The sequence below is a fragment of the Gnatocerus cornutus genome, chromosome 7, assembly GCF_029298725.1.
Source record: "Gnatocerus cornutus isolate USDA-ARS CGAHR chromosome 7, icGnaCorn1.1, whole genome shotgun sequence".
In the NCBI taxonomy this organism is placed as follows: domain Eukaryota; kingdom Metazoa; phylum Arthropoda; class Insecta; order Coleoptera; family Tenebrionidae; genus Gnatocerus; species Gnatocerus cornutus.
In genome coordinates this window covers 17,682,530-17,708,128 of record NC_142239.1, presented here as the reverse complement: position 1 = coordinate 17,708,128, position 25,599 = coordinate 17,682,530, and the positions used below count along the sequence as shown (strand labels likewise).

Here is a 25,599-nt window from a genome sequence, read left to right as displayed (position 1 = left end):
TGTTGTCGGGTCAGAATTTAAATCCCAGATTTGGAATCTGCGGAAAATTCTGCGTACACTAATGTATAATAACTTAAGTTTACTCGAAAAAATAAGCGAGATATCGATATCAGAAGTTTGCCCATAGTTTTAGTTATGAATTTTCGCGAAAATTTGCAAATTTCGACTGAAGAAAAATTAAGGAAACTGTTTCTTAGGTAAAAAATTGTGAGAAAAACGATGGCACAAACCGCATCTCAATATCTGAAATAGTTTCCGAGATATCGAGCACGAATTGTTTTGAACCGTCAAAAATTTGGCCCTCTGGCGACAACCCGAAATTTCAAACGGCCATAACTCGGTTATTTATTGACAAAAATTCAAAAATGATGATGTTTTTGAATTCAGCGTAAAATTCTGCGTAAAATGAGACCCAAATTTGTTGAGTTTTCTTAACAAATAAACGAGGTATTGGCCAAAAACTGTTTTGAAAACATCATTTTAGGGTGATTCTCAATCAATGTTTTCAAAATAAAAACGACGTTTAATAGCATTGAATTATACATCAGTCAAAAGAGGAGCTCGAAATCTATCTACTGGCCAAACTTGAGATCTATCGGACAAATAGTTTACGAGTTATGGCCAAAAATAAAAAAAATAAAAAATTTTCATCGTTTGAGTCGCAATTTTTTTTCGCGAAAAATCGACTATCGAATTTTGAGCTTTTGAGAACATTTTCTAACGTAAAATGAGCCGAGAAAAACGATGGCGCAAACCGCATCTCAATATCTCAAATAGTTTCCGAGATATTTAACTTTAAAAATTGGGAAAAATGAGAAAAAATGAAAATCAAGTTTCTAAAATTTTGATCGGCCATAACTCAGTTATTTGTTGTCGGATCTGAATTTAAATCTCAGATTTGGAATCTGCGTAAAATTCTGCGTACACTGATGTATAATAACTTAAGTTTACTCGAAAAAATAAGCGAGATACCGATATCAGAAGTTTGCCCATAGATTTAGTCATGAATTTTCGCGAAAATTTGCAAATTTCGACTGTAGAAAAATTAAGGAAACTGTTTCTTAGGTAAAAAATTGTGAGAAAAACGATGGCGCAAACCGCATCTCAATATCTGAAATAGTTTCCGAGATATCGAGCACGAATTGTTTTGAACCGTCAAAAATTTGGCCCTCTGGCGACAACCCGAAATTTCAAACGGCCATAACTCGGTTATTTATTGACAAAAATTCAAAAATGATGATGTTTTTGAATGCAGCGTAAAATTCTGCGTAAAATAAGACCCAAATTTGTTAGTTTTCTTAATAAATAAACGAGGTATCGGCCAAAAACTGTTTTGAAAACATCATTTTAGGGTGATTTTCAATCAATGTTTTCAAAATAAAAAAGACGTTTAATAGCATTGAATTATACATCAGTCAAAAGAGGAGCTCGAAATCTATCTACTGGCTAAACTTGAGATCTATCGGACAAATAGTTTACGAGTTATGGCCAAAAATAGAAAAAATGAAAATTTTTTATCGATTGAGTCGGAATTTTTTTTTGCGAAAAATCGACTATCGAATTTTGGGCTTTTGAGAACATTTTCTAACGTAAAATGAGCCGAGAAAAACCATGGCGCAAACCGCATCTCAATATCTCAAATAGTTATCGAGATATTTAACTTTAAAAATTGGAAAAAATGAGAAAAAATGAAAATCAACTTTCCAAAACTTTGATCAGCCATAACTCAGTTATTTGTTGTCGGATCTGAATTTAAATCCCAGATTTGGAATCTGCGGAAAATTCTGCGTACACTGATGTATAATAACTTAAGTTTACTCGAAAAAATAAGCGAGATATCGATATCAGAAATTTGCCCATAGTTTTAGTTATGAATTTTCGCGAAAATTTGCAAATTTCGACTGAAGAAAAATTAAGGAAACTGTTTCTTAGGTAAAAAATTGTGAGAAAAACGATGGCGCAAACCGCATCTCAATATCTGAAATAGTTTCCGAGATATCGAGCACGAATTGTTTTGAACCGTCAAAAATTTGGCCCTCTGGCGACAACCCGAAATTTCAAACGGCCATAACTCGGTTATTTATTGACAAAAATTCAAAAATGATGATGTTTTTGAATGCAGCGTAAAATTCTGCGTAAAATGAGACCCAAATTTGTTAGTTTTCTTAATAAATAAACGAGGTATCGGCCAAAAACTGTTTTGAAAACATCATTTTAGGGTGATTCTCAATCAATGTTTTCAAAATAAAAACGACGTTTAATAGCATTGAATTATACATCAGTCAAAAGAGGAGCTCGAAGTCTATCTACTGGCCAAACTTGAGATCTATCGGACAAATAGTTTACGAGTTATGGCCAAAAATAAAAAAAATAAAAAATTTTCATCGTTTGAGTCGCAATTTTTTTTCGCGAAAAATCGACTATCGAATTTTGAGCTTTTGAGAACATTTTCTAACGTAAAATGAGCCGAGAAAAACGATGGCGCAAACCGCATCTCAATATCTCAAATAGTTTCCGAGATATTTAACTTTAAAAATTGGGAAAAATGAGAAAAAATGAAAATCAACTTTCCAAAACTTTGATCAGCTATAACTCAGTTATTTGTTGTCGGATCTGAATTTAAATCCCAGATTTGGAATCTGCGGAAAATTCTGCGTACACTGATGTATAATAACTTAAGTTTACTCGAAAAAATAAGCGAGATATCGATATCAGAAATTTGCCCATAGTTTTAGTTATGAATTTTCGCGAAAATTTGCAAATTTCGACTGAAGAAAAATTAAGGAAACTGTTTCTTAGGTAAAAAATTGTGAGAAAAACGATGGCGCAAACCGCATCTCAATATCTGAAATAGTTTCCGAGATATCGAGCACGAATTGTTTTGAGCCGTCAAAAATTTGGCCCTCTGGCGACAACCCGAAATTTCAAACGGCCATAACTCGGTTATTTATTGACAAAAATTCAAAAATGATGATGTTTTTGAATGCAGCGTAAAATTCTGCGTAAAATGAGACCCAAATTTGTTAGTTTTCTTAATAAATAAACGAGGTATCGGCCAAAAACTGTTTTGAAAACATCATTTTAGGGTGATTCTCAATCAATGTTTTCAAAATAAAAACGACGTTTAATAGCATTGAATTATACATCAGTCAAAAGAGGAGCTCGAAGTCTATCTACTGGCCAAACTTGAGATCTATCGGACAAATAGTTTACGAGTTATGGCCAAAAATAAAAAAAATAAAAAATTTTCATCGTTTGAGTCGCAATTTTTTTTCGCGAAAAATCGACTATCGAATTTTGAGCTTTTGAGAACATTTTCTAACGTAAAATGAGCCGAGAAAAACGATGGCGCAAACCGCATCTCAATATCTCAAATAGTTTCCGAGATATTTAACTTTAAAAATTGGGAAAAATGAGAAAAAATGAAAATCAACTTTCCAAAACTTTGATCAGCTATAACTCAGTTATTTGTTGTCGGATCTGAATTTAAATCCCAGATTTGGAATCTGCGGAAAATTCTGCGTACACTGATGTATAATAACTTAAGTTTACTCGAAAAAATAAGCGAGATATCGATATCAGAAATTTGCCCATAGTTTTAGTTATGAATTTTCGCGAAAATTTGCAAATTTCGACTGAAGAAAAATTAAGGAAACTGTTTCTTAGGTAAAAAATTGTGAGAAAAACGATGGCGCAAACCGCATCTCAATATCTGAAATAGTTTCCGAGATATCGAGCACGAATTGTTTTGAGCCGTCAAAAATTTGGCCCTCTGGCGACAACCCGAAATTTCAAACGGCCATAACTCGGTTATTTATTGACAAAAATTCAAAAATGATGATGTTTTTGAATTCAGCGGAAAATTCTGCGGAAAATGAGACCCAAATTTGTTGAGTTTTCTTAACAAATAAACGAGGTATTGGCCAAAAACTGTTTTGAAAACATCATTTTAGGGTGATTCTCAATCAATGTTTTCAAAATAAAAACGACGTTTAATAGCATTGAATTATACATCAGTCAAAAGAGGAGCTCGAAATCTATCTACTGGCCAAACTTGAGATCTATCGGACAAATAGTTTACGAGTTATGGCCAAAAATAAAAAAAATAAAAAATTTTCATCGTTTGAGTCGCAATTTTTTTTCGCGAAAAATCGACTATCGAATTTTGAGCTTTTGAGAACATTTTCTAACGTAAAATGAGCCGAGAAAAACGATGGCGCAAACCGCATCTCAATATCTCAAATAGTTTCCGAGATATTTAACTTTAAAAATTGGGAAAAATGAGAAAAAATGAAAATCAACTTTCTAAAATTTTGATCGGCCATAACTCAGTTATTTGTTGTCGGATCTGAATTTAAATCTCAGATTTGGAATCTGCGTAAAATTCTGCGTACACTGATGTATAATAACTTAAGTTTACTCGAAAAAATAAGCGAGATACCGATATCAGAAGTTTGCTCATAGATTTAGTCATGAATTTTCGCGAAAATTTGCAAATTTCGACTGTAGAAAAATTAAGGAAACTGTTTCTTAGGTAAAAAATTGTGAGAAAAACGATGGCGCAAACCGCATCTCAATATCTGAAATAGTTTCCGAGATATCGAGCACGAATTGTTTTGAACCGTCAAAAATTTGGCCCTCTGGCGACAACCCGAAATTTCAAACGGCCATAACTCGGTTATTTATTGACAAAAATTCAAAAATGATGATGTTTTTGAATGCAGCGTAAAATTCTGCGTAAAATGAGACCCAAATTTGTTAGTTTTCTTAATAAATAAACGAGGTATCGGCCAAAAACTGTTTTGAAAACATCATTTTAGGGTGATTTTCAATCAATGTTTTCAAAATAAAAAAGACGTTTAATAGCATTGAATTATACATCAGTCAAAAGAGGAGCTCGAAATCTATCTACTGGCTAAACTTGAGATCTATCGGACAAATAGTTTACGAGTTATGGCCAAAAATAGAAAAAATGAAAATTTTTTATCGATTGAGTCGGAATCTCGGACTATCGAATTTTGAGCTTTTGAGAACATTTTCTAACGTAAAATGAGCCGAGAAAAACGATGGCGCAAACCGCATCTCAATATCTCAAATAGTTTCCGAGATATTTAACTTTAAAAATTGGGAAAAATGAGAAAAAATGAAAATCAACTTTCCAAAACTTTGATCAGCTATAACTCAGTTATTTGTTGTCGGATCTGAATTTAAATCCCAGATTTGGAATCTGCGGAAAATTCTGCGTACACTGATGTATAATAACTTAAGTTTACTCGAAAAAATAAGCGAGATATCGATATCAGAAATTTGCCCATAGTTTTAGTTATGAATTTTCGCGAAAATTTGCAAATTTCGACTGAAGAAAAATTAAGGAAACTGTTTCTTAGGTAAAAAATTGTGAGAAAAACGATGGCGCAAACCGCATCTCAATATCTGAAATAGTTTCCGAGATATCGAGCACGAATTGTTTTGAACCGTCAAAAATTTGGCCCTCTGGCGACAACCCAAAAATTCAAACGACCATAACTCAGATATTTGTCGACGAAAATGGAAAATTCTCATGTTTTTGGATTCAGCGTGATATTTTCCATAAAATGAGCACAGATTTGTTGACTTTGCTTAATAAATAAACGAAGCATTGGCCAAAAACTGTTTAGAAAACGTCATTTTAGGGTGATTTTCAATGAATGTTTTCAAAATAAAAACGACGTTTAATAGCATTGAATTATACATCAGTCAAAAGAGGAGCTCGAAATCTATCTACTGGCCAAACTTGAGATCTATCGGACAAATAGTTTACGAGTTATGGCCAAAAATAAAAAAAATGAAAAATTTTCATCGTTTGAGTCGCAATTTTTTTTCGCGAAAAATCGATTATCGAATTTTGGGCTTTTGAGAACATTTTCTAACGTAAAATGAGCCGAGAAAAACGATGACGCAAACCGCATCTCAATATCTCAAATAGTTTCCGAGATATTTAACTTTAAAAATTGGGAGAAATGAGAAAAAATGAAAATCAACTTTCCAAAACTTTGATCGGCCATAACTCAGTTATTAGTTGTCGGATCTGAATTTAAATCTCAGATTTGGAATCTGCGTAAAATTCTGCGTACACTGATGTATAATAACTTAAGTTTACTCGAAAAAATAAGCGAGATATCGATATCAGAAGTTTGCCCATAGTTTTAGTCATGAATTTTCGCGAAAATTTGCAAATTTCGACTGTAGAAAAATTAAGGAAACTGTTTCTTGGGTAAAAAATTGTGAGAAAAACGATGGCGCAAACCGCATCTCAATATCTGAAATAGTTTCCGAGATATCGAGCACGAATTGTTTTGAACCGTCAAAAATTTGGCCCTCTGGCGACAACCCGAAATTTCAAACGGCCATAACTCGGTTATTTATTGACAAAAATTCAAAAATGATGATGTTTTTGAATTCAGCGTAAAATTCTGCGTAAAATGAGACCCAAATTTGTTGAGTTTTCTTAATAAATAAACGAGGTATTGGCCAAAAACTGTTTTGAAAACATCATTTTAGGGTGATTCTCAATCAATGTTTTCAAAATAAAAACGACGTTTAATAGCATTGAATTGTACATCAGTCAAAAGAGGAGCTCGAAATCTATCTACTGGCCAAACTTGAGATCTATCGGACAAATAGTTTACGAGTTATGGCCAAAAATTAAAAAAATGAAAAATTTTCATGGTTTGAGTCGCAATTTTTTTTCGCGAAAAATCGATTATCGAATTTTGGGCTTTTGAGAACATTTTCTAACGTAAAATGAGGCGAGAAAAACGATGGCGCAAACCGCGTCTCAATATCTCAAATAGTGTCCGAAATATTTAACTTTAAAAATTGGGAAAAATGAGAAAAAATGAAAATCAACTTTCCAAAACTTTGATCGGCCATAACTCAGTTATCTGTTGTCGGACTTGAATTTAAATCCGAGATTTGAAATCTGCGTGAAATTCTGCGTACACTGATGTATAATAACTTAAGTTTACTCTAAAAAATAAGCGAGATATCGATATCAGAAGTTTGGTATTTCGCGAAAATTTGCAAATTTCGACTTGAAGTTGCGTATGATGATGAGCAAACATCTTTCAATGAATTCAGGATAAATAAAACAACATATTAGATTTTGTGCTTTTTATTTGCTAATAAAAACAATTAAAGCAGAGTGAACTAATGTGATAACATTCAACTTTCCTAACAAATCCTACATCAATTTGATTCCTTATAAAAATTGTTCGAATACTTGCTAAGTTAACGTAAAAACTTCCAAAATTGTATATAAAAGAGCAATTTCCCTAAGTAGAGAATTAAAGCACTCGTTCTCATGACTAGATTCATAAACACTCGGTAGAATCTTATTCAAGTTTAGCTTTAATAGTATCATACCAATTCATATGATCCGGGGGACCACTCGGTACAGTAAGATCCCGATTTGGAGCTACTAACTGGTGCAAAGTCACCACAACAATAGCAGCAGTCAACGTGTAATTCAACCTAAAGATTGAAATGGGGGCGTAGATCAAACTAACCACCGCCAAAACCGAGATGAATTGCCCCACTTCTTTGTACCCTTTCCTTTCAATTTTCGGCAGATCCATCTGCCAGAGCGGCAAAGCGCAAATACTGAGAACCAGCCCTGGGACGAACGCCGGGTCTGGTGTTAGCATAGTAGAGTACCTAAAATCACCATTATTTCAAGTCTTTGAATTTGGGCTTCTTACGAGAAGTTGTGTGCCCAGGTCAACACCGAAGGGACGTTGATTATCGTTAGGAGACACCACAAGAAGAAGATCGTGGTGTGGAAAAAGACAGCGTTGTGAGCGGTGTTTTCATTGTTGTTATTATTGCTAGGGTCTTTCTTGTCGTCTTTTTCATTACTTGTACTTGGTGGTGTTTCTTGGGGAGGCGCCCCACGTTTAAATTTCCGCGCGATTTTTTTAAGGTAGTACCACACGAGTTCTTCTACATAGTCTTGCGACATTTGCGTCAACTGAAGTGGGGGTTTTAGTACTGTTCCAATTGTTTTGACTACTCACCCTCATAAAATAGAACACTGCCCCCACGCACAAAGCCAAGCTTCCTGTAGTAGTCAAACTTAGAGACACCAAAACGGCGGCGACAACGAACGGGAGCTTGTGTAAAGCCGACATTATATAATCCGACCAAGTAACAGTGAAACTCACAGTTTTCGCCAAGAACCTAAAGAAATTTAAGCATTGGAATCGCAGCTTAAGTCGACTTACTTTAAAGTGAGCTTATGAACTGTTGTCTCACAAACGACCAACGAAATAGACAAGATTATTCCTAAGAGCCAAACAATACCAACGCTGCAGATGTACAACAGAAGCGGCAACAAGAAGAAGTCGGTTCCTTCCTGAGACATCATCAACCAATCAGGTGTTGGAAAATTACCCGAAACTTTAGCACTGCAATGTGATTCGTTAGTTCCTGACTTAAGTCAAGTCGAGTTTACCTGAGAAATCTAGAAATTACTTTGACACTTGTTAGGATGTAGTACGGTTTAGTTCCTTCTTTTATTGCGACGAAAAAGAGCGAGCAGTCGCGGTTCTCCGCGACGTTTTTCATTTGGGCATTCAGAGTCATTAGTACCACCGCGGCTATATTCACTACTAATAGAGGAGAGTAAAATCGTGCCATTTGGGCCAAAACTCCTGGGAATGATGTTCGAATACTAAAAACAGATTTTAGAATTCGATTTAAGTTGGTTAAAGTAGGTTAAACCTGATTTTGTACCGACAATTCGGATCAAGCGTAAGTTGTATCACAGCCGATTGGTTGGCAGCCCACTGCGGCCGAGGTTCATATAGTCTAACATCTAAAGGCTTGTCTTCACTCTGACTAAAACAACCGATGAGTTCAAACCAACCAAAGTACAAAACTTACACGAAATGTTTGTGTTGGTTTTGGTTGTTCCACGGTACGATCAAGCTGGCTGTAGCGTGTCTCATCTCATTCTTACATTGTAGTGAGTCTACGTACAATTGGTACGACTGTATCACTTGGTGCAGTTGAGGTAGTTCCAATTGATAGTGTACGACATTCTCCGGGGTTTCTCCGATTATCACATGACGTTTAAACGAGAACAACCTCGGTAACTCCAATTCAATTTTGCGTTCGTCGGCATTGTAGATATCCACATTTATGATAACTTCGTCGTCGCTCGGTAGTACCCGCAGTACCACGTGGCTCCAGTCTGGGTTAGTTCTCATCAGCTCGTGCATATCCACCTTCAGCGAGCGCCGTTTGTAGTGGTGCGACGGGGATATCTCAGATAAGTGCGATAAATGAGTGAACTCTTCACTGAAAATTTCCAATAGAAGTGTGGAGAGACAGAGCGGAGTCTTACCAAACTCGTGTGTTTTCTCTAGGGATGTGGGCCCCACAAACAAAAGCCCATTCTACCGTTTCTAAGTTGAGGACCACAATAGTAGCCACTTGGTGTTGCGGTTGGTTTAAGAGTCTCAACATGTAAAAGTGGGGGATCTTAATATCACGGGGCACCCGGATGGAATACTGGCGACCGAGGTGCTCGATCCACTCGCCGTGGTTTCTTATGTTGGCAATACTGTTGTGGTAGTTTCGGCTCAAAACGGGATTGAGTCCATTGTGCTAAAGAAAATCGTTACTATTTAGAGTTGTTAACACTTCTTTGACTCACTTTGACCAGATGGTGTTGGAACATCGCCCGGCGGAACTCGGGGTCTGTCGATATCTGCTTGGTTTTCGGGTCAATTGAATTAAAGAGAGCTCTGTTTAAGGCTAGCAGAGTCTGTTTGCACCAGGTGATACCAATGTGGTCCACGGGCAACCACGCCAACGGAACATGGGTGTTCTAAAAATCATTTTTTTAAGCCCGCGTTGGTATTATAGATGATACTCACAGCGACATTGATAGCCCCCTGATATGTCAAAGTGGTCAAATATGAAGGCACTAAAAAATCATTAAAGCCTCCCGTCAAACTAACAAAAGTGGTGTTAAAAGATCTACTGGAATTCAAGACTTTGTAGAAGTCATGGGTGTACGAGTCAAGCAGTAATGGGGGCCTTCTGTGAGGTGTCGCTAGCGTTAATACAATGGAGATTAAAGAGTCGTCGGTGAGGCTCTCCACTAAACGGCGCGCGATGATGCCCCCCTTAAAAAAACGTCATAGCTACCACCTAACTAAAACCACAACTTACTGCAGAATGAGCATAAAGTACAATTGACTTAGGTTGATTCTTCCTATCTTTGTACAAATCTAAGATTCTATAAATTGACGCGTTGGCGTACTGTAGTTGGTCATGCAACAGAGCCCCATTTAGCCCACTAAACTCATTATTTATATCAATTCCAAAATAATCAAAGTGGTAGGGGCTCCGCGAGTTCACCGCTTTACGTAATGCAATAGAAGCCAGCCCCCGAGCTAAAAAGAACAATGAAATGTTGTTTTGGTGTCGTTGTTTTTACCTTGGCGGTGTGACCCCGCGTTTCCCGGTATAAACAATACCGGGGTTCCATCAAAATACATGTTTCTGCTCCTTTCAGTAAAGCGCCCTTCGCTGTATGCATACAGTCCATATTTGGGGTAGTTCTCATCAATTTCCTGCGAGATTCTCTAAAAATTGAGGATTTGAGAAATGTAAACATAACCTCCAAAATCACATCTTACGACATATTGAGGATATTCGAACATGTACGTCATTTCACACTTGTTGTCTTCATGGTCGTTGATGAAAGTAAGCAGCCCCACGAAGTAGCCGCATGTTATAATCAGAGAAAATATAATAAATCCATTTATTATCGATGACATAACTCACACTTTTTTTAGTTTAGTGACATTTGACATCACAGGTGTCAAGTTGGTAAAAAATCGAAATTTGTAAAAAAAGTTTATTGCAATAAAAAAATAACTTTCGCTTAAATTACAGCTTTGATTTCAAAGACGACATCAACTTGTCTAGTTTCAAGGCCTTTTGCATATTTCCGCTAATTTTCAGTTTCCCCATCATGAAAGCAGTGGCCGGTTTAATCTTGCCGCTGAACAAATCAAAGAAGTTTTTGCTGTCCATTGTAAGCGTCGCGTCGGGGGCAGACGGGGCATCGCCACGGCCGCACGAGCCTTTTCCGTTTTTCAAGTCTACAAACCTGTAAATTAAATGATTATGAAAATCGGTTTGAATTTCGCGCCTATTGTTTAGTTTTCGGTATTTTTGATTTTTTTTTTTTTTGAAAGTTGGCTTTTTGCGGATAATTTGTGAATCTGCGGCGCTGTAGACGCCAATGTTCAAGTGTTCAATTAAGGTGAGTTTGTGCTTCAAATTACCGGAAAAGTGTGCTTTTAGTGAATGGTGAACAATTGTAGTGCTTCAAAGTGTTCCCTGGAGTGTTTCAAGCAATTTGAAGCATCACATTTAAGGTTAGTGCAAAATTTCTAGCGAATTTTTAATTTCTAGCCTTAGCAGACTTGATTCCATAGCACTCGTTTTAGAACCGTGAAACTCGTGTTTTTGTGTTTTTCGCTTCTTAATTTAGAAAAGTTATTTAAAATTATTTAGAGTGGCAACATTTTCGCACTTTCATAGCCATCGCCAGCAACATCACCGCCACAAAATCCCTAGATGTCTTACCATTTTCCGGCTTCTTGGCCCGTGACCACGAACTGGAACACAGCTTGGGTCTTCTGTACAGTGTCAGGGGACAAATTCTGTTCAATCGCCCTAAAAATGTTAGGTATCTGCCCATCTCCTTGAATTTTTGGGTTTGCAAGAGAGGGGCGCCCGTCAGTTGCAGGCTCCGCGATGGCCTCATCAAGGAAAAAGTCTAGCAAAAGTTGGTCTTTGTACGCGGGATCCACGCAGTATTTGTCGAAATCGGTGACTCCCTGCTGTTTCAAAACTTCTTCATCTACAAAGAAGTTCCCAGTTGTTGTTTTGGGGTCTGCAGTCAATATAGCATAGGCTGCATCGGCCATGATTTCAGGTTTCCGGTTGTATTTAGCAGAGTCCGCACCCGTGAGCATTTCAATAGCTGCGGTGTGAATCCCTGGAAGAAAAGTGTTGGAAAATTGGTTTTATTTTCCGGGAGTTACCTGTCCGGGGCCAGAGAGCGTTGACTGCGATGTTGAGTGACCGGAATTCTTCATGCATTCCCAAGACACACATGGACATGCCATATTTCGCCATAGTATACGCGACGTGGTTTTTAAACCAGATGGGTTTCATGCTCAAAGGCGGCGACAAATTCAAAATGTGAGCGTGATTGCTCTTTTGCAAATATGGAAGACATTCCTTGGACCTACAAGAGTACCATTAGATTTACCCAAATTTGAAGACCCCTTACACTAAGAAGGTTCCTCTGGTGTTGATTTGGTGCATTAAGTCATATCTTTTCATATCAGTTTGGGATGTTGGCGTCAGAGAGATAGCAGAGGCGTTATTCACCACGATGTCGATCCCCCCGAATTTCTTCACAGCCTCTTCAACAGCTTTGCGGACTTGGAGCTCGTCTCTTACGTCCACGACACATGGGAGTCCTTTTCCCCCAGCTTCCTCCACTATAAAACAACTGTATTTTTTTACCACCGCTCTATGGACTTCATACCTTCTTTGCATGTAGTGTAAATGGTGCCTGGTAGCTTTGGATGTGGCTCCGCCGTTTTGGCTGCGATGACGACGTTGGCCCCATCTCTGGCCACTTTCAATGCGATGGCTTTGCCGATTCCGCGGCTTGCGCCTGTGATAAAAACAGTGCGGCCTGCTAGTTTCCTTCGTAAAAAACGATTAATCGTGGAATTTTTAGGGGTAATTGGGTTAGTATGTCAAGTTTTCAACTCACCCTGTGTTGATCATGATGATGTGAACTTATTGGTGTACTTTAGAACTGTAAATAAAACAAGTTTCAAAGTTTAAAACATAACAAGTTAACAGAACTCAAAGTTCAATTAGGTTGAGTGACACTGCAATGTACTGTCATGTTGACGTTTACAGTTGGACTACGGAGCGGGTCGTTGGACCTACTAGTGCGGTAGATCAGAACTGCGGTAAAAGTTTTTTTTGAATTTCAGTGTTTCAGACTGGTTTAGATTGTAAACTTCAATGATTTATTAACAAGAAAAGTACAAAATTAAATTAATATTTACATTCTTTTCAAGTATGTACTTAACTGTTATTGCTTTTATTAATGTCTGAAAATAATTTAGCACCTGTTTTTACATGCATTGTCGTAAATTTCAATAATGAGAATCATTGAAATGGTTTTACTGTGTTTTACAAGCGTTAATTAGGATGCGTGCCAAGGACTTTAATTATAATTACCTAATCGCAATTTTTGTTTCATATTTATAAAAAAAAATATCGAATATGACCTGCAAAATTAACGAAACTGGCGCCTTACGCTAAACAATGATTTGCTAAATTACAAAGAAAACTTATCTTTATTACCACATATTTACAATTAGATAATTTATTTCATTAAATAATGCAGTCGAATCTACAAATAAACATTTTTTATACAGGGTCCGGCAACACTTGTGTCCACCCCCAAAATCGTTTTTAATTTTAAAGATAAAATTTTGAAAATTTGCATACACTCATAGTTGACAAAGCTCTAGAAGCCGACGCAAAAATTTATTTTTTATCACTTATAGTTTAGGCGTCGCGACGCCTTAAAAGTGTATTTTTTAGCTAATTGTGAAGTTTTATGAAATGAACCTCTAATTTAATTTTTTTTCAATATAAATGTGTTAAAAATATCTCAGTTGACATTTTAGATTTAATGTAAATTGTATTCAAAATTTGAGGAAAAAATGCTGTTTTATCAAGTTAGTTTTCAATTTTATTACGTCAAAATTGGGAACTACGTTTACACCCATCTCTCAACATCTTGTGTCACAATTCTTTGGCTCGCTTTAGATTGTAACAAAAGTCTTACTTGGCGAAATTGTCGCTTTGTCGATGTTAATTAACGATTTCTAGTGTCCAGAACGTGCAACATACCCGAGCTAATCAAAATTCACCTTCATATGAGTGAATGAAGTGACTTGTGAAATTTTGGTGTAAACGTAGTTTGTCACTGCACCGTCAAAATGTTGAAAACTAACTTGATAAAACAGCGTTTTTTTCGCAAATTTTAAACACCATTTGAAGTAGATTTAAAATAAAAACTCAAATATTTGTATTACAGTTATGTTGAAAAAAAATTGAATTCGCTAATATTACCGCAAAAAGCCAAAAATCGCTAAAAATTAAACTCTTTAGGCGTCGCGACGCCAAAGAATCCGTGATATAAAAACAAATTTTTGTGTCAGCTTCTAGAGCCTTGTCAACTATAAGCGTATGCAAATTTTCAAAATTTTATCTTTAAAATTAAAGACGATTTTAGGGGTGGACACAAGTGTTGCCGGACCCTGTATACATAATTATCACTTTCAAACTATGGCATTTTCATCACAATCCAAGGAAGCCGTCCCGATTTCTTAAAATAATAATAATCATACGCCAGCTTCCCCAGAATTAGCAAAATCAAGCTTGCTAGAAATCCGTTGAGGAGATCCAGCGCCTGGACCGAGTAGTCTGACGGTGGTCTACAGACGGAACTCCTTGAGAGTTCGATAATCTGGAAAAAATGTTGTACGGAACATTTCTGTGGGTTTGTCTTACCGGTAGTAGGGAATTTTCGTCTCCTTCCACGTAGGAACATTTCACTTCTCTGAGATCTCGGACTTGGGAAGCAAACTTCTGGAGCATTTCCTGGAAAACTGGCGTAAAGATGCAGTCACACCTCCAAGGGTTTCCTCCCAAAAATAATCCTAGCGCGTGGGGGTTTTGTTCCAGAGCGTTATCCAGGGCGTAAGTCGGTACCTGAAATTCTTACTATTACTTTGAACATCATTCCACTTACAAGTTTACCTCAGTCAGTTGATTCCCACTCAAAGAAAATACTCGGAAATGCCGCAAGAAGTAGGATCCTTCCAGTTCTTGAATATTATCAATCTTATTATTGTCTAGGTATACATCGAAGGCCTGTTTGTAAACGGAGTCGTTCTTTATGGCCTTTAGATCTTCAATTTCGTTACCTTCAAGCCTTATGATCCTAGATTTAGGGGGTAAATTCAAAGGCAACTGGGTGAGACCTCGATACGAGCAGTTGACTTCAATAATAGGCTCCAAGTGCTTGGAGTTCATTTTTAAATGCACGACTTTGGGAATGGTGCAGATGCACAAAGAGGGGCACTTTTCTTTGAGGTCTTCAGAGAAACGTGCTATTGTTTGTAGACTTTTCGAAGCATGGACAGGTCCAAAACAAGTCAAATTTTTGAGATCTTTGACGACGGTGTCGCTTAACCTGAGCACCCAAGCGAGGTCCAAAGAGCAGTTCCATCTGTTACCTTGATAGAGTTATAGCGAGCCAAAACATCGTACAACTTACCACTCAGATACAACGTCTTAAGAGTTGGTATTGACAGATCCTCCAAAGTCTGTAAATAATTCCCCTGTAGATCCAGTGTCTCCAATTGGAGAAAATTCTTCAAGAAAGTGTTACCAATGTTCTCGACCCCGACCCTCACCAACTGTAAAGTTCTTATCTTATTGTCTGACGCCGGTGATTTGATCCTGCTGATGTTGCCGTCGTAGATCGAGACATTTTCAACTTGTCGGTACTTTCTGAGGAAGTACCTCAAATCGAGTTCCTCGTCTTGAATGTCATGAAACTCTAAAATTTTTAGATCGTCGGGAAAGTTTTCAGTACTGAGGTACTTAACGCAGGTCAAGTGTTCTTTACTCTGGAGGTAGCAACTCCTGGGCTCGCTTTTGGTCCGGGCTAGGTCAAGAAAGAGGATCCTGAAAAAGTCGTAAAGTAAAATGGGCTACTAGGTCAGTGCCCAGTGTGGGAGATTGAAGTAGACTGCCTTGGGTCAAGGTTTTTTCAGTTCATTCATGAGGATGTCTTGCACTCAACGTCACGAAAATATTTCAATGATTGTGGTACTTTCTCTAAACGAATTTTCCATTTATTAGATATAATTACATGTTCGCTAATTATATTCTTTGCGCAGCCTTGTCCTTAATAATATCCAGGCTACATATTGTTCGATCGCTTCTTAATAAAAAATCAAACGCTCTTTTTATCAGAGGAAACTCCCAAATGGATTTTTATAACCAAATTGAAACGATAAATGCATTCGACTCACGGAACAAAAATGCTTTTAAAATCACGAATCGATGGAAATTGTTGTGCAATGATAGAATTTAAAAGAATCTTTGGGTGCGGTTGGGTGTTGTAACCATGATGGGTTGCGTGAAAACGGGGAATAAATCACATGGGAGGGTAAAACTTCAATGTGCGTAGTAAATCTATTTTCATTGTATAAAAAAACAATGCAGGATTTAGATAAAAGCTTTTCCGCAGCTTAACTGGAGAAGGTTACTGAAATAAAAACATATTTTCACGTTAATATCCAGAGCGCTCCTGGCGTCGTATCCTTGAAATCCACGTTCGCTGGAAGTATTTTAATTTTTCCATTTTCAGTGGCGAAACTCGTAGTGAAATATTAAATTTGACGGAACGTGCAAGAGAAAGGCAATATGAATTCTGGCATAGGGAAGATTTAACAATAAACCAAGTATTTTTGGCACCAAATTTAGAATTCTTCTTTTTTTCTAGTTTAGTTCAGAGAATTATAAGCTTGAATTATCGAAAAATTGCTAATCATGCGCCCGTTTATTTTCCAGAGCAATTAAAATTAACTTCAAGCGGAATATTTGTTAATAGACGAAGCAACAAACAAACGCATTGCAACCAAAAAATACGTTATTGCAGAACAAATAATACTAAAAATATGAACATTTCTCTCGGCGTTGCAGCGTTAATAAACCAATAATTACTGATCCTAGCAAACAATAACTAAAATATTGTTGAATACACACGAATAAATTATTTGTGTTGTGTTGTGGATTAAATTTTGCTGACGTCACTATATTTGGGTATGCATTTTGCGCATAAATGTTAATTATCCGTTTCAATTTGTACAAATAATGAGCGGTTGAAGTTGAACATACGCAAACCGTGATTTAGAAACAAGTGTTCATTTGCAATTTTTAACCGTAATTCAGCATTGATTGAATCGAAATGAACTATTTTCATCTCTTGAAATTCAATCACGACTGCTTTTATCTCCGGAATAAAAGAAAATCGTTTAGTGAAAACGCGAAGAATTTCTATAATCTTGTAATTACATGAAAATTTTGTAGAAGAATTCCCACATAATCCGAACACGGCAGCCAACTTAATCCCGACAAATTACCCAATGTTTATTCACTTTTTATAAAAAACCTTATCAGGATTAGAACGTACGTCGCGAATCTGAATGTGCATCTTAAATCGGGTCAATTATTTGCGTCCACTTACCAAAATATCATTAACATTTTGTGGAAGCGCGCCGACACATTTTCACTTTCCGCTCAAGTTTCAGTGACTGAAAACTGAAAACCGGTGTTTCACCGTTGGTAGCTGCGTACAGATTTCAGAGAATCAAGGTGATGTGCTCAGGTGAACCAAATGGGTACTAATTGCGCGAAATGACGTCGGTTTTCAAGATCAAGATCAACATGTGATATGAGCGATGAAAAGGGAAAGTTGTTTTTGGGGGGAAAAAAATTCGCGACCGTTCACTGGTATTGATTTGTTTGGGTTTAATCTTGACGCGTCCATGGATTTCGTAGAAATTTTTGAAAACGAAAGAACCACTTTTATGCTGGGAAAAATAAACATTGCAGATTCGCTCTGTTGCTTTAATCGGGGAAATTGAGAGTCTCTCAGATAATTAACAGCTTTGATGAAGAAGTTGAGTGCATGGGGAGTATTTGTTCAGTTTTATTTTGGTTTTTCCTTTAATTGCAACGAAACGGTTGATTTTGAGTCACAAATTATAAACGTTTTTATACCCCTCGAATAAAACATAGGAATGAAAATAACCCAAGTTTCAAACAAATAAAAGCACTATCGAGAAACTTCATTTCCTGGAGAAACTTTATTAACTTTTTTCACATGCTAGCAATATGTAGCAAGTTGAATACTTCACTAATTTTTTTATTTTATTACTTTTCATGTCCTTCGCCTATTTTTGCACTAGAATCCGACGTGACGTCAGTCTTTTTATCATTGCACTACATTAAGCCCATAAATATTTAAATAGCCCAACGAGTTCCTATTCCTATTTATATGTGTTTTGAGTAAGGGAGAAACCAATTTACATAATAATTTTCATATTTCATTCCATTGAAACGTCACTTTGTGTTTCGTGTTGTTATGGAAAAAACAAGCTAAATAAGGTAAAATGGGACTTCATTACCTTGAACAGAGAAATAAGAATCGCTCGTTATGGCTACAAGATGAGCTGTAATGAGGTAAGTGTGGATTACATGAATCTGCGGATAATCTCATTGGCGTAATTAGAGTTCGCCTTTCTTAAGGTCCACGTGGAATACTTATCGTTTCATTATTTTAATTCCGTTATGATCATCAATTTGCCCCATAATTTTTTCTATTAGCAACAAGGTAAACAGGGATTTTCTATTACGTTAACATGTTCTAACAACTCTGTCATCGTCAGGTTGTTGATTAAATTTAACGAACGTATTTATAATAAACCTCAAAACAGACGATGCAGTTCGGTAAGACACGGCAAATTTACAGAATGAGCTTAAGCTTCAATTCTACATTAAACTAGTCTTTAGTTTGGAGTTTTAATCAAAATTCATTACGATGGAAGTTGCTGCAGCTTAAACTTTAGAGGAGTTCGTGGAAGTCTGCGTTGGACGTTGCTTCTTCATTTAGTAAGGAGCTTCGTCGTCGGAATCACTTCATATGAAATTTAATATAAAAGTATTTATCAGTTGCTTTTTATTCTATTTATGTTCTTTGATATTTTATCTTTATTTAGTAATACCTTACAAAAGTTACGAAATAAAAAGACAAACAATTACGGTAAAAACACCTTTAATAATCACTTTGGTGTGAATTGTGTAACAAAACAGCTCATTTTTCTGTTTTTACCAAACTTTCTGAAGAATTCCCGAGATTTGCGAAGCAACCCCTTAAAACCTCCTCGGCCAAATGCGTCTCTTTGTGAGGCGTCGCGGAGACCCTACGAACAAACCTTGAATTCAACCCCAAAATCGTACAAACGCACCTATGGAAAACATCCAAAGCTTCCACCAGCACGCTAATGGCCTCTTCTACTTTTCCACCCTCAAATAATTTATTACCCTCTTCGTATTTCTCTTCACACCATTTTAACTTCTCGATGTGATCCTCCAAAGAAACGTCTTTTCCGCATTTCGAACATTTTTCATTATCAACGCCCAGATTAAACAGTCTTGGGCAATCACCTGTGGGGCACCTAAATTAAGGTTTTCGCAAGCAATTAAAGGAAACTGGGACAACCTGACACGTTTAACAAGGGTCGACTCATTATTCAAAGTTGGCCAATCCTCCACACAGGAATTACAGCGACAATTAAACCAATATCGAGCCGATAAAGACCTTTGGCGGTCGATTAATTTACGATGGGTGAATATAGGGCCGTAGTTTTCAGCGATTAGGGCGCCAGGAATCAAAGGGCGCAGAGCGGTGATTACGATGTCTTTCCCGACGAAATACCTAAAATTTGTGGTTATACTGGACGACAAAAGTTAGGGACGTACCTCGTGACCGCCGGGTAACAATCGTGGTTGAAGAGCGATACAGTTGGGTAAATTCCCACGCCGATGTCCGCAGGCCTGCCAACTTTCAAATTTTCGCCATAGAGTGTCTCGTAGATCTCGTGCGCGTTGAACTGTAAAACCTGCAAGTGGAGTAAAAGCATCTCCCCAATTTTGTACTCATCCTCGGTTGGTAGTACTGCTCCATCCCTCCCGAAGTACCCACTCTTCTGTAAACACCTCAATAAAAACGCCGCCATTAAAGTCCTCTGGAGGAAATCCCCCGCTGGTCTTTTACTCCAATTCGTACAGAACTCGTTCAAGTAGCTCTTTTTCTTATAAATTTCAAGACACTCTTTCACCCCTTTCTGGGTAATGCTTCTCAGCGCGGCAAGAGAGAGGACGCTCATCCCCGATCCGATGAGCAAATCTAGAAATTTGCATTCGAATTTGTGGTAAGGCGTCGCGGCGTCCCGACAGGAGGCGTCACAGAATGCGACGCTCGCGCAGTCGGCGCAACCTACAGGAGCTAGAAACCTGTAACAGTGTCACAAACTGCTCCTCCAACTCACCTAGCGAAACAGTGGTGGCAATGCGTGCCGAATTTTTCAGGAAAGAGGCAAGCAACGCTCGGCGGCTCCACCACTAGAGTCTCTCCGGTTTTAATAAAAGCGTTAGAGACGACGTAGCGACCCATTTCTGGGGAGGTTTTCTGGGAGAGTTTGTGGGAGGAAATAACTAGAGGGAGTTGTTTGGGTTGTTTTGTCACCGGTTGGTACGGTACTTGCATGCTTTGATGTAACAGAGTCAGGAGTTTGGGGCTACTGAGTTTCTCAGCCAAGTTGAGGGAAACTTTAGCTTTGGTTTCTTCTTTTAGAGCTTTGTAGCAGATCGCCATCGACCAGAAAGCTTCGAATTTGAAGGTGTTAGGGAGTTTTTCTTTGAGAGATAATTGGATGTCGGAGAGGGCGTTGCTGAATTCGTTCAAAGAAATGAGGAGTTTCGCTCGTTTTAAAAGAGCGAGGCTCAAGTTTGGATCTGAAATTTTGCGGCGTCAGGAATTTAGAGTTTCGTTTTGAATCTACCTGTAGGTGGACACTTTAGAATACTCTGACTGTACAAATTGAGAGCTTTCTTTAGATCCCCGTTTTTGTGAGCCGACTCAGCTTCCCCTAGACGTGTCCTCGCAGTTTGACCACACTTCTTTCGATACACTTCTTGAACATTGCTCAGAAAACCACAGACACTTTCCTTGATCTGAAGACAGCATTTAATTACCAGAAGTCGAGTCTTGGCTTACCTTATCATCTTCATAAACTCTCCTGATTCTTTCTTTATTATTTTTTAATTTACCAAAGTTTTTGACCCATTTTTCCCCCACATTTTCAGCAACCATTTGTGCAAACTGCAAGAAAAAACCTTCTTTGTTGGTTTGTAACGTTTTTTCGCTACATAATTGCATGTATTGTGGATCAAAAAACATTTTCAGAATTTCACGTGGTCGAACTCAACTGCGGCTAACTTTAGATAGGTATTTTAAGAACTGATGTGGGGACATAAAAATAAACACTGCGGCAGATTTTATTTTTATTTCCAACAAGATTGGTATCACTGTGGGACATAAAAGTGTGATGCGTTTGAGGAGGGTTTGGAATGAGAAATCTGTTGGTAGCTCTGTGGAATTTTGTATTAGGCACTAGCATACTTTTCTATTGTACTTAAATACATATCACATTAGAGTCTAATCACAATTAATTCAGGTAATCCATGACTACATATTGGCAGCTTCTTTGAATGGTCACGTGAGGGTACTTTTGGCGCCACAGTACAACCTACAAAACAAAAACATCACCAAATCCAGTACTACCAACCGTGTAAATACCTGCTCGTTTACAATACAATCACAGAAACTGATATCCAGTAATCTTAATTTCGGTAGCAAAATCAACATCTTTTCGCAGATGTCGCCAGTAATACTTTTAATACCCAATAAATCGATTTGTGTCAAGTTTCTGCAGTATTTGAGTAGAGGCAAGAGCATTTGATCGGTGACACCTCTCCATTGCGATATAATTAACCTTTTTAATTGCACACAATTCACGGCGATCCTTTCTAAACAATCGCCTGGATGAGCAAATAAAAAACACCACCCCAGATCTAGTTCCTTTAGGTTGGTACACTTGGCGAAATGTAAACCACCGGTCGAAGTTAGCGTTGTGGTTTTGAACGAGCTCCACGTGGTCAAGTTTTTGTTAAAGTTGGCAGCAGTTTCGACCACTTGGTCCAAATGTTCTAAGCTCTCACAAAAATCTACAATTCAGTGTTACCAACAACACAATTTTGAGCCGCATGGTCTTACCCAATATTATGTGTTTTATGCCAAGATTGGCCTTAAGAATGGAGATTAAATCGTGGTCGGTTACATTAGTGAAACACAAATCCAAAGTCACTAACTTTGACAGTTTTGCCAACTCTTGGAATGCGAAAAAGTCGACTTTTGTCCCTCTTAATCTCAGCTCTACGAAAAGACGTGAATTTTAATAAAAATTGAGGAATTATCACCTGTTAGATCCTGACACGATACAATTCTAGCTAAAACGTTGTTATTTACAAAATCGCAGTGACATAGGGACAAGTGAGTTAAGTGTTGGCAACACTTTTTGAGAAACCTGGAAATTACAATCACTCATTGTCAGGGGTACCAACTACTTACTGAATAAATGCAACGCAAAATTTCTGGGTTTTATCATTGTTTCCGCACCAAGACAGATCTAGTTTTTTCACTCCTTTACATCTCTTAGTGAAGTACTGTAAGTTTGTGGCGTTCACTTTATGCCAGTACCTCTAAAACAATGTCATTATTGCCAACTGTCATATTAAAATTGCGGCTAAATAGCCCTTGAACACTGCCGCCAACATGAAAAAAAGTGCAAGGCCTACGAAATGTCGTTTTTTTTTGGTACCTTTAAACTTAAATTTTGATAGAGAATAGGATCCTCAATAGCCTCATTCCATTGTTTGTTGACTTGGGCGCACCTACTCAACGACCTCAAATCCAAATTTTGGAAAATGTGTAAAATCACCTCATGCTGAAATCCAAAGATTAGAATTGGTAGCACTGAGGTGACTACAGTACAGGCAACCGCGCGAAAAAATCCCAATTTTCAGAGCTACCTTCACCTTGTTCTTCCACCGGCTCATTTTGCACGCCCCATTTCAATAAGTTATTTTGTAGAATTTGTTGTTGGAGAGGACGTTGCGGCTCAAACCCCCCCAAAAGGACGGCATCAATAGAAGTGTGATACTTCAAATGACTCTGATTAAGTTCTAAACGTACTTCGCTAAAACAATCTTTTAGAACTAAGAAAAAAGGGACGAAACTCACTTAATCAGACAGTTTAATTTTCGTATTGTTGGGTGAAATTTTCGAGATTCTTCAGGGCAGATTTGTGGGGGCCCTTCCCATAGTAAATGCCAGTTTTGACTTAACTCCAAGTGGCTAAAGCGTCCCCAGATCCGTACCACTGCTCCAGGGTTGTAAGTTTCATAAATGCAGATATCGCGGGGGACCACCGCATATTCAAATCTAAAAAAAAAGTGAGTTTGCCGTTTGTTTTGGTATGTTTTTTACCCTAAAGTAACGTAGTCTTCAGCCCCCAAAGGGTCGACATCCTGGGGCATGTATTCTTGTTGGTAGGCCTCACTTTCTTTCCACCATGTACCATAAGATCTCTAGAAAATTCAATGAGGGACTATTTAGCTAAATGAGAGGTGTACCCACCAAAATGTAGGTCTCCGCAAAGTCCCCATAGGAGGGGTATTTCACGTATTTCCCCACTAAATTCTCAGGGGCGTAAGAAATACTGAAGCTTATGTTATATTTTGAAGTGTAGTTAATGACACTCTCAGCGTATTGCTCCAAACTGCTCATGTTTTTTACCATCATTTCCACAGGGAAAAACTGTTTTTCATCGTCTCTCAGTGTCCGAATTTTTTTGATTACTTGAGTCTGCATTGTGACTTTTTTGACAGTTCCTAACCTCACTTCGAGACGTCAAGGTGACATTTGGAAACGTCAGTGAAAGTCAGTGACCATGAACATGTGTCGGCGGTCCTCAAAATTTTACATATCGCGGGCTGCATATTAACAAAACCGTTGAAGTTGATTTGGATTTTAGGTGTACCGAAATAAGATCAATATAACGTAAAATTTAGAGACCAGAAGCCCTAAAGTATTAAAAAATAATAATACTATTCATTGTTAAAAATTTATTCAGATCATTACATGTTTTCTGACGTAAGAAGTGCCTTCTCTGGCGTGTTTGGTGGCTTCCTCAACTGTGAAAAATGCTTCGGGTTCCATATGAGCAACCGTTTTTTTCTTCGTCGGCTTAATTTGACCGATTTCTTGCTCCTCCACGTCTTCGTGTATATGTTTTGTGTAATCGTCAAACATCTGCGAATACCGCGAAACCGGAAAATATCCTCTCAAATCGGTCTTCAGGCAGTACTTCCCAGAAGTGTACCCATCCTCGTTCAGGACGGAATCAACGTCGTCACTCTTCGGAGCTTCAAAGAGACTCTCAATCGGTGGATTCAAAACATTAATGTATTCATCATCAGGAATGGGACAAAGAGAAAATTCCCCGCAATTCACGATTTCGATTTTTCGAGTTGGGTTCTCGTGGTTCGTTGGAATTTTCTCAATGAGATTTAGGATCTCGGCACCTTGAATAAGTTGACTGAAAAAATGACGGAAGTTCTAGGAAAAGTACCCAAAAGCGACGTAGTTGTAGTCCATCCATGAAGTTGGGTTTAGGGTTATGAAAAACTGGCTTGAGTTTTTTTCGTGATGTTGTTTATTGCACATTGAGAGGACTCCTCTTCGGTTGTGGGGCACAGTGAAGTTTTCACAAATCATAGAAGGGTCTTCAAGCTTGTGACCCCCACACTGAATCCAGCTGTATTTAGCAATTCTGTGGATTCTGGTACCTTTATATCCTTGTCCCAACTGGGGGTTCGAGCAACGGTACAAAAAATTGTCACAGGTTGCGGGAACCAAGTCGTTATACAACTGAAATGGGAAATAAAGGAGTTGGTAATGTTGGTACTTACCATGAAGAGCATGGAGCCGACGACATGCTCATCTATCGAAATAGTCAGGAATGCGAACTTCCTCTGAAAATTTCACTTAGTTTCATAAATTTTACATGATCCGTACCTTGTAGTTGTCGATGTAGTCTTCAAAGTATTTTATTAGTTCCTTTTCTACGATCTCATCAAAATTCAACTCCATTTTGAAGTGGTACCTTTCCATCATGAAATCAACCAATTCCTTGTCACCCCCTAGGAAGTCCCCGTTTAAGTATACAGCGACAGGACTCGGCAGCAAATAGTACGCTCTCCCTTCAGTCCGTTTCATCTAATTCAATCAAATCAAACAAGTGCAGTTCTTGTGATTTTACCTCAGTCAAAAATTCGTCCCAATCTAAATTCAGCAAGGCTCTAATCTTAGGTTTGTCGTAGAGTTTCGGGTAATGAACGTGGAGATTTTCTACCAAAAAGCGACATTTTTGGAACTCCGTGCTTGGAAGAAAGCCCACAATTTTGAATTTTGATAAAGTTGTGTGACGGTTGTACAAAAAAAATTCGTTGTCCATTATGACAGTTTGTTTTGAAAATGACGTTCGTCTTAATTGTTACGCGCTTTTTTTCACGTAGAGGTGATGACGCATGTTAGCGCATACCGGATTTAGTAGTACTAGATTAGTCCTGGGAACGGAAATTGACTACATAAATTGAGCCGCGCAGAATTACTCATAAATAAAAATGATAGGGCTATGATTAATTTCTGTTTTAATAATAACTTTCACTTTCTGG

The 25,599-nt window shown here is 37.8% G+C and overlaps 6 protein-coding genes across 6 annotated transcripts; all 6 read right to left on the bottom strand.

The window, feature by feature from the left end:
• Positions 1-7,137: 7,137 nt before the first annotated feature.
• On the bottom strand, positions 7,138-10,897 carry PGAP1 (GPI inositol-deacylase). The gene is made up of 13 exons (XM_088041044.1): positions 10,689-10,897; positions 10,487-10,634; positions 10,219-10,442; positions 9,921-10,172; positions 9,698-9,871; positions 9,386-9,648; positions 8,923-9,339; positions 8,761-8,877; positions 8,492-8,710; positions 8,262-8,444; positions 8,055-8,217; positions 7,740-8,008; positions 7,138-7,695 (listed from the first exon to the last, which is right to left on the bottom strand). Exons 1-13 carry the CDS (start codon positions 10,827-10,829, stop codon positions 7,374-7,376), a joined length of 2,892 nt encoding a protein of 963 aa, XP_087897170.1. The 5' UTR covers positions 10,830-10,897; the 3' UTR covers positions 7,138-7,373.
• On the bottom strand, positions 10,896-13,031 carry Hsdl2 (Hydroxysteroid dehydrogenase like 2). Its single transcript, XM_088041045.1, has 6 exons — positions 12,854-13,031; positions 12,620-12,783; positions 12,359-12,572; positions 12,108-12,313; positions 11,647-12,061; positions 10,896-11,164 (listed from the first exon to the last, which is right to left on the bottom strand). Exons 1-6 carry the CDS (start codon positions 12,865-12,867, stop codon positions 10,942-10,944), a joined length of 1,236 nt encoding a protein of 411 aa, XP_087897171.1. The 5' UTR covers positions 12,868-13,031; the 3' UTR covers positions 10,896-10,941.
• A 1,418-nt stretch (positions 13,032-14,449) lies between these two features.
• swi2 (Protein singed wings 2) lies at positions 14,450-17,504 on the bottom strand. The gene is made up of 5 exons (XM_088041419.1): positions 17,426-17,504; positions 15,446-15,858; positions 14,926-15,404; positions 14,677-14,877; positions 14,450-14,632 (listed from the first exon to the last, which is right to left on the bottom strand). Exons 1-5 carry the CDS (start codon positions 17,440-17,442, stop codon positions 14,450-14,452), a joined length of 1,293 nt encoding a protein of 430 aa, XP_087897545.1. The 5' UTR covers positions 17,443-17,504.
• A 1,494-nt stretch (positions 17,505-18,998) lies between these two features.
• LOC148171916 (protein-lysine N-methyltransferase SMYD4-like) lies at positions 18,999-21,263 on the bottom strand. The gene is made up of 7 exons (XM_088040954.1): positions 21,020-21,263; positions 20,805-20,976; positions 20,292-20,757; positions 19,723-20,256; positions 19,463-19,678; positions 19,209-19,418; positions 18,999-19,163 (listed from the first exon to the last, which is right to left on the bottom strand). The coding sequence occupies exons 1-7, from the start codon at positions 21,200-21,202 to the stop codon at positions 19,055-19,057; spliced, it is 1,890 nt and encodes a 629-aa protein (XP_087897080.1). The 5' UTR covers positions 21,203-21,263; the 3' UTR covers positions 18,999-19,054.
• A 121-nt stretch (positions 21,264-21,384) lies between these two features.
• On the bottom strand, positions 21,385-23,803 carry LOC148171915 (F-box/LRR-repeat protein 4-like). Its single transcript, XM_088040925.1, has 10 exons — positions 23,501-23,803; positions 23,351-23,451; positions 23,105-23,305; positions 22,856-23,060; positions 22,683-22,808; positions 22,433-22,563; positions 22,282-22,388; positions 22,079-22,237; positions 21,602-22,029; positions 21,385-21,551 (listed from the first exon to the last, which is right to left on the bottom strand). Exons 1-10 carry the CDS (start codon positions 23,732-23,734, stop codon positions 21,471-21,473), a joined length of 1,773 nt encoding a protein of 590 aa, XP_087897051.1. The 5' UTR covers positions 23,735-23,803; the 3' UTR covers positions 21,385-21,470.
• Positions 23,761-25,379, bottom strand: LOC148171914 (putative inactive peptidyl-prolyl cis-trans isomerase-like 6). Its single transcript, XM_088042380.1, has 7 exons — positions 25,185-25,379; positions 24,941-25,141; positions 24,835-24,897; positions 24,495-24,793; positions 24,028-24,461; positions 23,924-23,946; positions 23,761-23,856 (listed from the first exon to the last, which is right to left on the bottom strand). The coding sequence occupies exons 1-7, from the start codon at positions 25,377-25,379 to the stop codon at positions 23,761-23,763; spliced, it is 1,311 nt and encodes a 436-aa protein (XP_087898506.1).
• Between the last annotated feature and the right edge of the window lie 220 nt (positions 25,380-25,599).